This window comes from Mustelus asterias, chromosome 22 (assembly GCF_964213995.1).
Source record: "Mustelus asterias chromosome 22, sMusAst1.hap1.1, whole genome shotgun sequence".
NCBI lineage: Eukaryota > Metazoa > Chordata > Chondrichthyes > Carcharhiniformes > Triakidae > Mustelus > Mustelus asterias.
Genome location: NC_135822.1, coordinates 27,391,020 through 27,405,846, shown reverse-complemented (window position 1 = coordinate 27,405,846; position 14,827 = coordinate 27,391,020). Strand labels below are relative to the sequence as shown.

At 51.7% G+C, this 14,827-nt stretch overlaps 1 protein-coding gene across 1 annotated transcript in view; it reads right to left on the bottom strand.

Moving 5' to 3' along the window:
* Nucleotides 1-13,270, bottom strand: part of LOC144509973 (short-chain dehydrogenase/reductase 3-like) — a 33,849-nt gene extending 20,579 nt beyond the window's left edge. Inside the window, exon 1 of the mRNA XM_078239039.1 lies at nucleotides 12,558-13,270. Coding sequence (XP_078095165.1) covers nucleotides 12,558-12,764 — 207 coding nt within the window. The 5' untranslated portion in view covers nucleotides 12,765-13,270. The remainder of the gene's footprint in view (nucleotides 1-12,557) is intronic.
* Nucleotides 13,271-14,827: the final 1,557 nt, after the last annotated feature.

The window sequence follows — 14,827 nt, the reverse complement described above, 5'->3', positions numbered from 1 at the left end:
AGAGAGTAACGATGGGAGGCTGGGAGTAACGATGGGAGGCAGGGAGTAACGATGGGAGGGAGTAACGATGGGAGGCAGGGAGTAACGATGGGAGGGAGTAACGATGGGAGGCAGGGAGTAACGATGGGAGGGAGTAACGATGGGAGGCAGGGAGTAACGATGGGAGGTTGGGAGTAACGATGGGAGGTTGGGAGTAACGATGGGAAGCTGAGAGTAACGATGGGAGGTTGGGAGTAACGATGGGAGGTTGGGAGTAACGATGGGATGTTGGGAGTAACGATGGGAGGTTGGCTGGCTCCCTGACACAGATTTAACATAACTGGCAAAAGCAGCAAAAAACAGAGTGATGCAGGAAAACCTTTTGCACGCAGCGTGTGGTTAGTTTCTGGAATGTTCTGCCTGAGAGCGAAATGGAGAAAGGTTCAATTGAAGCATTCAAAGAGAATTCGGCGGATATTTCATAGAATTTCAGCGAATCCCTACAGTGCAGACGCAGGCCATTCGGTCCATCGAGTCTGCACCGACTCTCTCCAATACAGCATCTTACCCAGACCCTACCCCGGTATTTACACCACTAATCCCCCTAACCTACACACCTTGGCACGTCTAGTTCTCTGAAAAGGAAGAATGCGCAGTGTTAGGGGGCAGGGGAATGGCACGAGGTGAGTTGCTCACTCGGAGAGCTGGTGGAGCAACGATGGGCTGAATGGCCTCCCGCGCTGTAACTATTCTGCCTGCTGTGTACTTCCCTTCAGGGGGCGCTGATATTAAATTGGGTGGGCGACTCTCCTCCCCCCACCACCCCCCCGCCCAATCCCCCTGCAGCTAAATGCCACCCAGTTTAACGCGGTGGCCCCTTTGTGTGGAGTTATTGATGGGAATTGTGTCTCGGTTTTACACGTTGCCAGTCACATTGGCTTTCAAGCCAATAATCGCAGCGACAATAACTTGACGACTGAGTCACCTCAGCCCTGCGAGACTGATCGAGTGAGCTGCGTGGGACGTCCAAACAGGATAAAGCCCCTTTAAATCATCAAAGGTGATAAAGACTCTTGGATATTCAGCAGGTTTTGTTCAGGATTAAGGAAGGAAGCAATCCTAACAGACTGAAAGGAGCTGTCATTTGTAACAGCAGCGGAACATGCGGGAGGTGGGAGGGAGGGGGGGGGGGGGGAGGAAGGAAGAGCTGCTCAACACCTTGCGAGTTGAAGATTCAGAAGGTTCATACGAGGGGCAGTAGGTCAGGTTATGCAATGGCTGTGCCACCCTCGCACAAACCTTGCCGAGGTGATGCAGTGCAGTTAGCACAAAGATAACTGAAAAGTCGCACAACATCCTCCTCGTTGGATTGTAGAACTCACGTTAACCCCTTCACTGCCCAACCCCTTTCTCGACATAAATAACCGAGATCCTCCTACCATGCGCAGTTTAAGGGAGCCCTTTTTAAGCCCCCTTTCTGTTCTAAAGGTTATTTATCAGTGTCACAAGTCGGCTTACATTGACACTGCGGTGAAGTTACTGTGAAAATCCCCCAGTCGCCACACTCCGGCGCCTGTTCGGGTTACACTGAGGGAGTATTTAGCACCTAACCAGCATGTCTTTCGGACTGTGGGAGGAAATGGGAGCACCCGGAGGAAACCCACGCAGACACGGGGAGAACGTGCAGACTCCGCACAGACAGTGGCCCAAGCTGGGAATTGAACCCGGGTCCCTGGCGCTGTGAGGCAGCAGTGCTAACCACTGTGCTACCGTGTCTCATTCAGCTCAGCCTCTGTATTTATTCAGCGTCCCCTTATAACGCATCTAAACAAATCCCCGCTAGCACGAGGCACGTTTTGTTACGCTAATTTTTAAAAAAAAGTTATTGATTTACAGGACGTGGGTGCTGCTGACTCGGCCAGCATTTATTGTCCAGCATTCCTACTTGCCCTGGAGAAGGGGGTGGTGAGCTGCCTTCTTGAACCTCTGCAATCCCTGAGGTGTAGGTACACCCACAGTGCTGTTAGGAAGGTACAGGTTGTCTGATAAAAGCCTTGTTGAAAGCCAAACAAATTCATAGAATCATAGAATCCCTACAGTGCAGAAGGCGGCCATTCAGCCCATCGAGATTTCCTCCGGGTGCTCCGGTTTCCACCCACAGTCCAAAGATGTTCAGGTTAGGTTGATCGGCTATGCTAAATAGCCTCTTAGTGTCAGGGGGTTAGCAGGGTAAGTACGTGGGGTCACGGGGATAGGGCCTGGGTGGGATTGTGGTCGGTGCAGACTCGATGGGCCCAATGGCCTCCTTCTGCACTGTAGGGATTCTATGATTCTATTTACCCTAGCTAGTCTCCCTGACGCCAAGGGGCAATTTTAGCACGGCCAATCCACCTAACCCACACATCTTTCGGACTGTGGGAGGAAACCGGAGCGCCTGGAGGAAACCCACGCAGACACGGGGAGAACGTGCCGACTCCGCACAGACAGTGACCCGAGGCCGGGAATCGAACCCGGGGTCCCTGGCGCTGTGAGGCAGCGGTGCTGGCCCACCGTGCCACCCATTGTACAGTTTAACTCGAATATTGACTGCCGGGGACAATATTGCTGCCTCGCTTTGGTACATGTGGAATTCTGAGACCTGGAATCTCATTCTTGTCACCTGAGCCAACCTAACCGTCTCCCCCCCCCCACCCCCGATGGAAAATCGTCTTTACCTCCCCGTGCAGTTGAAGAGCCGTCGCGAGTTACCATGGGGACAGAGAAGCAGCTGGGGCGCAATCTGTTGACAGTTTTCTTTGCCTCTGCTGATTCAACTTTTTCACCTGCCTTTTTGGCAGTCATCTGCCGGGGTCATCCAGAGGTAAAAGGGAAAATAAAGCTGGGGCGGTGGGAGCAGGAGGCTCGGAGAAGCAGTCAGGCAGCAGGCCGGCAGACAGGCAGACCAGACCGTCCCCGCAGGATTTTCCACTTCAGTGAGTGTGCTGCCCTCAGTAATTTTATGGTCACTGAGTTCTGAATTGAAAGTGTGTCAGGTTCAGGGGATGCTGGCAAGTTGCCAAACAGGGGACCACTTTCAGAGCAGAGAGAATTCCGGCACGCACCGGGGAAGGAGCGGGCCCTCCGCTCCGATGGCAAACCCCCCTCCCCACCTCGCTCCCAATCATTGCAGAGGTTCGGTTTTCCCAGGCACCGCCCGCCCCTCGGAACCTCGACCGTGCGACTGTTCCCACGCCAGCCCGGTGAGCACTGACAAACTGTTCAAACCCCAGGGAGCATCTTCCTCGGCACTGTACAGTCCGGCAGCGATCAGGAGCCACACAGCACAGAAGGGAGCCATTCAGCCCATCAGATCCGTGCTAGCTCATAGGAAGAGCAATCCAATCAGCCACGATCCCCTCCCCATGACCCAGAATTCCCCCCTTTCCAAATATTTTCCCAATCCCCTATTGCAAAGAGTATCCGCTTTCACTTTTTTCTAGTACATTCCAGGTGAGATGAGTAAAAAATCCCCCCCCCCCCCCGCCCCCCCCCCCCCCCCCCCCATTTTCACCCCTGCTTTTTTTCTTTGCCAATCATCTTCAGTCTCGTCCTCTGGTTCCTGACCATTCTGCCCTTTGGAAATGGTTTCTCCCCCTCGACCCCGTCAAAAACCCCTCATCATTTTCCCCCGAACCTCCTTTGCCCCAAAAGGAACAAAGAGAGAGAAGAAGAAGGAGTTATTCTCCATGTAACTGTAGCCTCGTATCTCTGGTACCACGCAAATAGATTTCCCCCTGCTATAGTCAGATACCGGGAGCAATTAATTACAGTGACCCCACTATCACCCGAGCTAACCTAGAATCCCTGCAGGGCAGAAGGAGGCCATTCGGCCCATATGTGTCTGCACCGACTCTCTGACAGAGCATCTTACCCAGGCCCTATCCCTGTAACCCCACGTATTCACCCTGCTAATCCCCCTAACCTTTATATCTTGGGACACTAAGGGTCAATTTAGCATGGCCAATCAACCTAACTCCCACATCTTCGGACTGTAGGAGGAAACCCATGCAGACATGGGGAGAATGTGCAAACTCCACACAGACAGTGACCCGAGGCCAGAATCGAACCCACGGCCCCTGGCGCTGTGAGGCAGCAGTGCTGACCACTGTGCCCGTGAGTTGGGAAGGAAAATCAAGCATGGGAGCTTTGATAAAAGCAAATTACTGCGGATTCTGGAATCTGAAACAAAACCAGAAAATGCTGGAAAATTTCAGCAGGTCTGACAGCGTCGGTGGAGAGAGAATAGAGCCAACGTTTCGAGTCAGGACGACCCTTTGTCAGAGCTCTGTGGGTACAGCAATTCTACATCTATGGTGGTATATTATTGAGCTATTTTTTTCTTGACAGGATCCCAATACATCAGATGCTGTGGAGAGAGATTTTAGCATGGCCAATGCACCTAACCAGCACGTCTTTTGGACTGTGGGAGGGAACTGGAGCATCCGGAGGAAACCCACGCAGACACGGGGAGAACGAGCAGACTCCGCACAGACAGTGACCCAAGCCGGGGATCGAACCCGGGTCCCTGACGCTGTGAGGCAGCAGCGCTAAAACCATTGTGCCACCGTGCCTGCCCAAGCTCCTTGCAGATTCCACCGTGAGCGAGGGAAAGAGAGGGAATAACCAACAGCAAGAGGGAAACGAGAGAGAAGCGAGTACGAGTGAAGGAGATAAAAGAGAGAGAAAAAAAACCCTCTGCCACAATAAAGCTTTTGCGGTGAAGCCTCAAAGTTGTAATCAAGTGCAGGAGTCAGAAGTGCCGGTTATCTGAGTGAGGGGAAGGCACGGAGGGTTCAGATAGGAGTCACCATGGCCCAAGCCTGTTAGCAATGAGCCAGGGTCAATCAGAGGTCATCTCCAACACAGAGCTGTGTTAGCACTACACCCTTCTGTGTGTCTCCCTCCCAGCAACCACCCCGCATTGCCCCACTCCTCCCCCCCGCTATCCCCCAAAAACCACTACAATAAATAACACCGTCAGTAACTGGGAAAAGCAGCATTGTTGCTTTTGGACTGTTGGGAGTGTGTAGACGCATATTGAGAGTATACAAAGGGATTTAGTTGTGAATATTTGGCTCAAATACCGAAGAATTGTTAACCTGGACTTACGCCTGAACTTGGGGTCATGGTCACAAAAGAATAATGTTGGGTAGATAATTACGGATGAAGGATATATTTTTCATTTTCAAACAGAAGCAATACAATTATCGTTGTGAAAGCAATAGACAAGGAGGCAAGGACCAGATTATTTTGTCTCGCACCCTCTGTTTTGGGGAATTTCAAATGTCCAACGTGGATTGATCTGTACAGAGCGAGTGATCCCGAGATGGTCGCTGGGAATCAGCTGATATCACGGTCAGCACGACAGCTGAGAGACATTTACAGCTGGTTTCGGGGTTTGGAGAGTGAGAAAGGGAATCTTCCTAACTCCTCATCACTATCCCTCGACCCCATTCCAGAAGCCGTATCGGCCCCAGGGCAAACATTCAGCCTATGAAAGGACCTGGTTCAGTGGCGATGCCCAGCACAGTCAAATAGCCTCCAAATTTCTAATTCTAGGGACCAGACATAGTGCAGTACCATAGAACCCCTACAGTGCAGAAAGAGATTGTTCGGCCCATCGAGTCTGCATCAACTCCCTGAAGGAGTATCCTACTTAGGCCCTCCCCTCAACCCTATCCACGTCACCCTGCGCATTTACCATGGCCGATCCGCCTAACCTACACATTTTTGGACACTAAGAGGCGGTTTAGAATCATAGAATCCCTAACAGTGCAGAAGGAGGCCATTCGGCCCATCGAGCCTGCACCGACCACAATCCAACCCAGGCCCTATCCCCGTAACCCCACCTATTCACCCTAGCTAATATCCCCTTGACACTCGGGTCAATTTAGCATGGCCAATCAACCTAAACCTCACATCTTTGGAGTGTGGGAGGAAACCGGGGCACCCGGAGGAAACCCACGCAGACACGGGGGAAGAATGTGCAAACTCCACACAGACAGTGACCCGAGGCCGGAATCGAACCCGGGTTCCTGGCGCTGTGAGACAGCAGTGCTAACCACTGTGCCACCGTGCCGGACTCGGGGTATTCCATTGAGAGCAATCAGATTGACCGGAATTCTGAAACTAATTTAAATCGAGAGCCACAGAGCCCTTCTGTTAAATATAACAAAATTAGAAGGAATGCTTGTGCGATGTACAGTGACGCCTTAAAAATACCATTCTACCTTCCCTGAGCGTTCTGGCTCAATAACCTAGCATTGTGAGGGTCCGATGTTCCCCAACATACAGCAAGACTAGTTGTCCTGCTTCAGGTCAAGTCTATTTACAGAATGCCTTGAGTCTCTTGCGTCTGCAAGGAAGGGACTAATGACTGTCTGCAGGAGAGCTCTGAATGGAGTGGGGCCGGCCACTGGTTGCTGCCTGCTTATCCCCACAGCCCCCTCATTCACTTGTTTCCCTGTGTCCGCTCCTCCCCCTCAGCCCGCTGGACGTGCGTTTCCTTTCTAAGTGGTAAACAAGATTAATGACATCATCATCACTCGGTTGACCTGCTGTTGAACTCAAGGCTGGGACGAAACTGCAAGGTGCTCCCCAGGCCGTCCCAGAGAAACTGGGGACGCTTCTTAAACGTGGGACAAAAAAATCGAGGGAGGCAGAACGAGCAAAAAAAAAAGCCACACACGCAACACACACACACACACAGAGGGAACGATAAAGACGGAGCAAATAAAAGGCTGAGAAAGGGGCAATAAAGAGTAAGAAAGCAAATTAGAGTTAGAGAAAGCGAGACAAAAGGTGAGAGACAGAAAGTTAACGAGTGCGGGGGAGATCCGCAGAATCCTTACAGCGCAGAAGGATTCCATTCGGCCCATCGAGTCTGCACCGACCACAATCCCACCCAGGCCCTATTCCCGTAACCCCAAATATTTACCCTGCTCTTCCCCCTGACACTAAGGGGCAATTTAGCATGGCCACTCCACCTAACCTGCACGTCTTTCGGACTGTGGGAGGAAACCGGAGCACCCGGAGGAAACCCACGCAGACACGGGGGGGGGGGGAAACGTGCAGACTCCGCACAGACAGTGACCCGAGCTGGGAATCGAACCCAGGTCCCTGGCGCTGTGAGGCAGCAGTGCTAACCACTGTGCCACCGTGCTGCCCCTCTGTGTGCTGCAGTTCAAGTTCTGCAGGTGCTGAGTACATTCATTCCCAAATGTCCAATCTTTACGGACTGAGGAGTGGGCGTTGCGGAGCTATTCCACATGGGAAGGCATCAGAGAGGATAAACATTCTGCCCAATTTATCCCAGAAAGGCTCAATTGTCCAGCCGGGGTGAGGCTGGTTCGCAGGGGCTTACGCCTGGGGACATATCGGTACAATGTGCAGGCAAGTGGGTGTCAGATTGGCACTTAGGAGCCTGGTTGGTAAAGTTGAGAGTTCCAGCTTCACAATTACAGCTGCTGTGAAACCAACATTGAGAAGCACACCAGCTATGTGGTTAAGAAGAGTATTTCACTGCTTGACTAAAAGTAAGGCCTAACTTATATCCCGTGTTTTATCTAATGGACAAAACAGATTTCCTAATTTAAGGGTGACACAGTGACACAGTGGTGCTGGTTAGCACTGCTGCCTCACAGCTCCAGGGGCCCGGGTTCAATTCTGGCCTTGGGTGACTGTCTGTCTAACATTCTCCCTCGTGTCTGCGTGTGTTTCCTCCGGGTGCTCTGGTTTCCTCCCACCACTCCAAAGATGTGCAGGTTAGGGTGGACTGATCATGCTAAATTGCCCCTTGGTGTCCCAAGGTGTTGGTTGGATTTGCCATGGGAAATGTGTGGGGATAGGGTGGGGAAGATACTCTGTCAGAGAGTTGGTGCAAACCAAATGGCCTCTTCTGCACTGTCTCTTCTGCCAGGGTCCCGGGTTCAATTCCGGATTCGGGTCACTGTCCGTGAGGCAAACCTTTCAACTCATTCCAACTCTTGGTTTCAACACTGAAGCCTAGTCAATATTTTCTGGGTGATATCATAGATGACAGACTTGTATTTACAAACCACTTTTTCCAATCATCAGATGTTTCCAAATGCTTTATAGCCAATAAAGTATTCTTGAAGTGTCACTGTTACAGTGTAGGAAATGTGACAGTCAATTTGGGCACAGCAAGCTCCCACCAAGGTGATAATGACCAGAGAATCTGTTTCTGTGATGTTTGATTGAGGGATGAATATTGGTCAGGACGCTGGGAAGAACCCCCTTGCTCCCATCTTCAATGGGATCTTTCACACCCACCCCCTCCCCCTGTCCCAGATGGAGATGGGGACCGCTGTGTAACGTTGTTCTGCTGGTCTTTTGGTTACTGGGTTGAGGGGTTGTAACTGCCAGGTGATGCACCACTCTTCAACTCCCTAATGGTAGCAAACAACTGGGGGCCAAGGGGAGGGGGGGGGGGTGGTGGCATGGGGGTTGGATGCAGTAGTGAAGTGGCATTGTCACTGGACAGGGCGGCACAGTGGCACTGCTGCCTCACATTGCCAGGAACCCAGGTGTGATTCCAGCCTTGGATGTCTGTGTGGAGTTTGCACGTTCTCCCCATGTCTGCATGGGTTTCCACCGGGTGCTCCAGTTTTCTCCCACAGTCTAAAGATGCAGGTTAGGTGGATTGGCCATGTTAAATTTCCCCCTTGGGGGGCAGATTTTCCTGTTCCGTCTGCCACAGGAATCATAGCAGGTGAGGGGCAGACCATGGAAAGGTCCGTTGACCTCGGGCGGGATTTTCCAGTTTTGGGGCGAGCGTGGCTGGAAAATCCCACCCTTAGGGGCGGCACAGTGATTAGCACTGCTGCCTCACAACGCCAGGGTCCTCCTGGGTTCAATTCCGGCCTCAGGTCACTGTCTGGGTGGAGTTTGCACATTCTCCCCGTGTCTGCGTGGGTTTCCTCTGGGTTCTCCGGTTTCCTCCCACAGTCCAAAGATGTGCGGATAACGTTGATTGGCCATGCTAAACTGACCCTTAGTGTCAGGGGGGTTAGCAGGGTAAATATGTGAGGGTTACGGGAATAGGGCCTGGGTGGGGATTGTGGTCGGTGCAGACTCGATGGGCTGAATGGCCTCCTTCTGCCCCATAGGGATTCTATAGTTGGATCCTAGTTAACCAGGGTAACGCTCGGTTGCAGATCCAGCATGGCAGATAATGAATGGCTGGAGCAGGGAGCCCTCCGGTACAGCATGAGCAGACATGTAGTTCAACATTCTCAGCACTAGAGAGCACCCAGGCTGATTAGCAAAGTGTGGCTTTCTAATGAGCCGATTACAAGAGAGACATTTATACAACAGGTACTTGCAGTAAAGCACGTTTCGCCTGGCTCTCTCTCCCCAGTGTACAATGCTGATGTTACAACCTCTGCTTGCTTACTGCTCAGATTCCTTTCCACATCACTGCTTACATGGATATTATATCATCGGGATAATGGATCTGCCGCTTGCTCAGGACTTTAAAGACACAAGTAATCTGTTTCCTCTGAATCCAGAATATCCCCAGAAGGAAAATCAAACAGGAAAACGGAGCAATAAGGATACTGTTCCATAATGTTTGCGTTCCCTCCTGGGTGGATGAGGGGGAAGGGGGGGGGGGGGTGTGGATACGCCTTTGTACGAAGGCAAAGGCAGTCAGGAAGATGCCAGGATTTCCACGTAGAAGGGAAATCTGAAACTCTAATAAAAAAGAGTGGGGGTATTTGGAAATTTCGAACAGGGATTGTTAGATTCTGGTTCGGTGTTTACACAATCAGGGAGGCTAAATGGGATTCGAATTCAGACCAAACTCAATGCTAGGACAGACTAGAGGGGCTGAGTGGCCTCCTCCTGTTCCTGTCAAACACCTCGCATTTATTGGGGGAGGGTTATTCTGATGGAGCTGGTCCGGCTGAGAGAGAGAAAGTAGAACCCAGTCTGGTCTGCTCCCCTCTCCCTTCAACCCAGGCAGCTCTCACCCTGAGATCTCGACTGAACTCAGGAGCAAGCACAGCTCAGAGCCTTTGGGGGGGGGGGGGGGGGGGGGGGGGCATCCCCACATCCCACCAACCCCCCCACTCCCCACCCTTGAGCCATTTACTGTCATTAATTCTGGAGAAATAAAAGCATTTGAGTGGGACACTAAATTATTTAAATAGTTAGCTGTGTCCTCCGGGGGTGGATATATGAGAGCGAATTGCGCCCAAGTTTAACACAAGCTTGGGCTGAGAGAGACACACACACGCATGCACACACACACACACAGAGACACACACACAGGGACACACACACACAGACACACACACACACACACAGAGACACACACACAGACACACACACAGAGACACACACACAGACACACACACACAGAGACACACACACAGACACACACACAGAGACACACACACAGACACACACACACAGAGACACACACACAGACACACACAGAGACACACACACAGACACACACACATAGACACACACACACAGAGACACACACACAGACACACACACACAGAGACACACACACACAGACACACACAACACCCAAAGGCGCAGAGAAATCCACACTTTCCCTGCAATTAAATATGCCCAGATGTGTCTTTTATGTTTGAACTGTGAGCACGGCTGCTTTTTAGCAAACAGCCCCTACAACTGTTTAAACGTGTACAGCAGCCACTGAAAGCAGTAGCTGCAAAACCCCCACCCCCGCCCCCCACCCCCCACCCAGCAGCAACTGTAAACTCCTCTGACAACAGCTCACAACACACATCTGCATTGTCCCCAGTTTCAATTCCTCTCTGACACACACTATATAACCAGGGAACAGACTAAATGTAAGGCAGGGCGTGGGGAGGGGGGCTTTATCAGAGCCTATTTCTCTGGACACCCCCCCCCTCCCCCTCCCCTGACTGTCAGGGTCATTGCATGTAATTTTTGAAATATATTCAAATACCAAAGAGAGAAGCAATACTCTGAGTGCAAACACATTCTTGTAGCAAAACTGCATCTGTGAGCAGAATGTAAAATGCAATGTCTGAATCTCTCATCGCTCTGCTGGGTTAAATTTACACCACCCCTCAATCGCTCTGCTGGGTTAGATTTACCCCCGCCCTCAATCGCTCTGCTGGGTTTGATTTACCCCCATCACTCTGCTGGGTTAGATTTACCCCCCATCGTTCTGCTGGGTTAGATTTACCCCCCATCACTCCGCTGGGTTTGATTTACCCCCCCCCATTGCTCTGCTGGGTTAGATTTACCCCCCATTACTCTGCTGGGTTAGATTTACCCCAGCGCTCTGCTGGGTTAGATTTACCCCAGCGCTCTGCTGGGTTAGATTTACCTCTTCGCTCTGCTGGGTTAGATTTACCCCCATCGCTCTGCTGGGTTAGATTTACCCCAGCGCTCTGCTGGGTTAGATTTACCCCCCCCATCGCTCTGCTGGGTTAGATTTACCCCATTGCTCTGCTGGGTTAGATTTACCCCCCCCCCCCCATCGCTCTGCTGGGTTAGATTTACCCCCATCACTCTGCTGGGTTAGATTTACCCCCATCACTCTGCTGGGTTAGATTTACCCCCCATCGCTCTGCTGGGTTAGATTTACCCCCATTACTCTGCTGGGTTAGATTTACCCCCCATCGCTCTGCTGGGTTAGATTTACCCCCATCACTCTGCTGGGTTAGATTTACCCTCCATCGCTCTGCTGGGTTAGATTTACCCCCATTGCTCTGCTGGGTTAGATTTACCCCCATCACTCTGCTGGGCTAGATTTACCCCCATCGCTCTGCTGGGTTAGATTTACCCTCCATCGCTCTGCTGGGTTAGATTTACCCCCATCACTCTGCTGGGCTAGATTTACCCCCATCGCTCTGCTGGGTTAGATTTACCCCCCATCGCTCTGCTGGGTTAGATTTACCCCATCGCTCTGCTGGGTTAGATTTACCCCCATTGCTCTGCTGGGTTAGATTTACCCCCCATCGCTCTGCTGGGTTAGATTTACCCCCCATCACTCTGCTGGGTTAGATTTACCCCCCATCACTCTGCTGGGTTAGATTTACCCCCATCGCTCTGCTGGGTTAGATTTACCCCCCATCACTCTACTGGGTTAGATTTACCCCCTCCCCTCCCATCACTCTGCTGGGTTAGATTTACCCCCATCGCTCTGCTGGGTTAGATTTACTCCCTTTCAGACAAATTATATATGTTTATAATCTCTATATAAAACAGTGCAATATTACATGTGTAGAACATCTACACATTTGCTACATGTATATATAATCTCTATATAAAACAGCACATCATTCTATGTATATAATCTACATATTTGCAACAATTTATGTATATATAATCTCTCTATATAAGACATTACAGCATTATATGTATATAATCTTACACATTTGCAACATGCATATATAATCTCTCTATATAAAACAGGACAACATTATGTATATGATCTCTGCACATTTGCGACATTATGTGTATGTAAACAGTACAATGCCAACCTCACACTCAAAAAGGAGACTCACCTTCTTCGCCCCTTGCTTGGCGAACTCCCGGGCCAGGTGGCGACCGATGCCTCTGCCTCCCCCGGTGATGAGCACCGTGTCCCGGCTCAGTCCCCGCAGCCTGGCCGGCAGCAGCAGCGACAGGGCTGCCTTCGCCACGTAAAAAGCCATTTGCGCCGGGAAGAGCAACAACGCAGCCAAACTCCTCCGCTCCATCTCTGGGCTCATCCTAAACAACACACACACACACACACAAACCCCCCCCCAAAATACCCACCGATCCGCTCCTCGGCACCAGCACAGAAACTTCACAGAAGTTTGCACCCCAAGAATAACTTTGTTTTTGCCCCCCCCCCTCCTCCTCCTCCCTCCCCTTCAAGAGCGTGTCAATTTCCACTGGCTCTTCAATCAATTTCACTTGGTCTTTTTATGGATTTCTTTCCAGTTATTTTATTTTTTTCTCTCCCCCCCCCCCCCCCTCCTCCTCTCTTTCTGTTCTCCTGTCCGGGATCAGCCAGAGGTTAATCGCTGCAGAGACCAGTCAGCCACAGAAACATACATATCAATAAAATAAGCTGCAAGCATTGGTGTGTGTGTGTGTGTTCAGAAAGCCGCAGTGAGTTTTTATACAGCAGTCCATTAATCCTGATTGACGAGTCTAAAGTGTCGGGAGGGAGCTGATCTGCTCGGTACTACTGTGCGAAGCCTTGCCCTCTCTCCCTCCCCCCTCCCCTCTCTCCCTCCCCTTCCCCTCTCCTTCCCTCCCTCCTGTAGTCAACAGTAAGACGCCAGCCTCTGCACCAGAACTGCAGGCTGGCTCCCTCCCTCCCCTTCCCTCCCATCTCTTCTCCTTCCCTCCCCTCTCTTCTCCTCCTCTTTCCTTCCCTCTCTTCCCCTTTCCCTCTTCACTTCCCCTTGCCTCTGTTTCCCTCCTCATCTCCCCTTCCCTCCCCTCATCTCCTCTTCTCTCCTCATTTCCCCTTCCCCCCCCTTCTCCCCATCTTTCCTTCCCCTTACCCCCTTTCCTTCCCCTCCCCTCCCCTCCCCCTCCCCTTCCCTACCCCCTCCCCTTCCCTACCCCCTTCCCCTTTCCTACCCCCCTCCCCTTCCCTACCCACCCTCCCTACCCCCTCCCCTTCCTTCCCGTCACTTCTCCTTCCCTCCCATCTCTTCGCCTTCCCTTCCCTCCCTTCCCCTCCCTTCCCCTCCTCATCGCCCCTCCCCCTTCTCTTCCCCCCTCCTCTTCCCTCCCCCTCCTCTACCCTCCCCCTCCTCTACCCTCCCCCTCCTCTTCCCTCCCCCTCCTCTTCCCTCCCCCTCCTCTTCCCTCCCCTCCTCTTCCTTCCCCCTCTCTACCCTCCCCCCCCTCCTCTTCCCTCCCCCTCCTCTTCCCTCTGTTAAAAGGATGGGATCAATAAAGGTACTTTCGGCAATTTGCCATCAGGGAAGCCTATGCCTTTAATTAAAGAGACATCACCCCCATACCTGGGGAAAGAGACACCAGGTAGCATATGTGTGGTAGTGATATTACATGCAAGGAGCACAGGGATGTGTCGAAATTGTGTCACTGCGCCTGAGGATCTCACAACTAAATATTAGATTTAATCGATTGGAAGCAGTATGTGATCTATGTAATAAGAGCTTGCATTTATATAGCGCCCTTAATGTAGCAAAATGTCCCAAAGCACTCCATAGGAGTGTTAGCCCTGGCCAATCAACCTGATCCTGCAGATCTTTGGAGTGTGGGAAGAAACCGGAGCACACGGAGGGGACCCACGCAGACACGGGGAGAACGTGCAGACTCCGCACAGACAGTGACCCAAGCCGGGAATCAAACCGGGATCCCTGGCACTGTGAGGCAACAGTGCTAACCACCGTGCCACCGTGCCGCCCATTAAGCAATATTTCATACTGAGCCTAATAAGAAGCTACCAGGACAGGTGATTAAAAGCTTGGTCAGTGAGGTAGGGGTTAGGGAGAGAGAGAGAGAGAGAGCGAGAGAGAAGAGGTTCAGAGAGGGAGTTCCACGGCTTAGGTTCCAGGTAGCTGAAGGCACAGCCGCCAATGGTGGAGCAGTTAAAATGGAGGGTGATCAAGAAGCCAGAATTGGAGGAGTGCAGAGAACTGGGGAGGGGGGGTGGGTTCGCAATGGTGAAGAGGGGTGCAGTTCTGGAGGGATTCAAAAACAAGGGAGAGAATTCCACAGGCTTTTACGTTGTTGGGAAATAGAACTCCCAGAGGCGCTCAAATGGTTAATGGGTGGTTACCCATCTCAGCTGGGCCATAGCTTC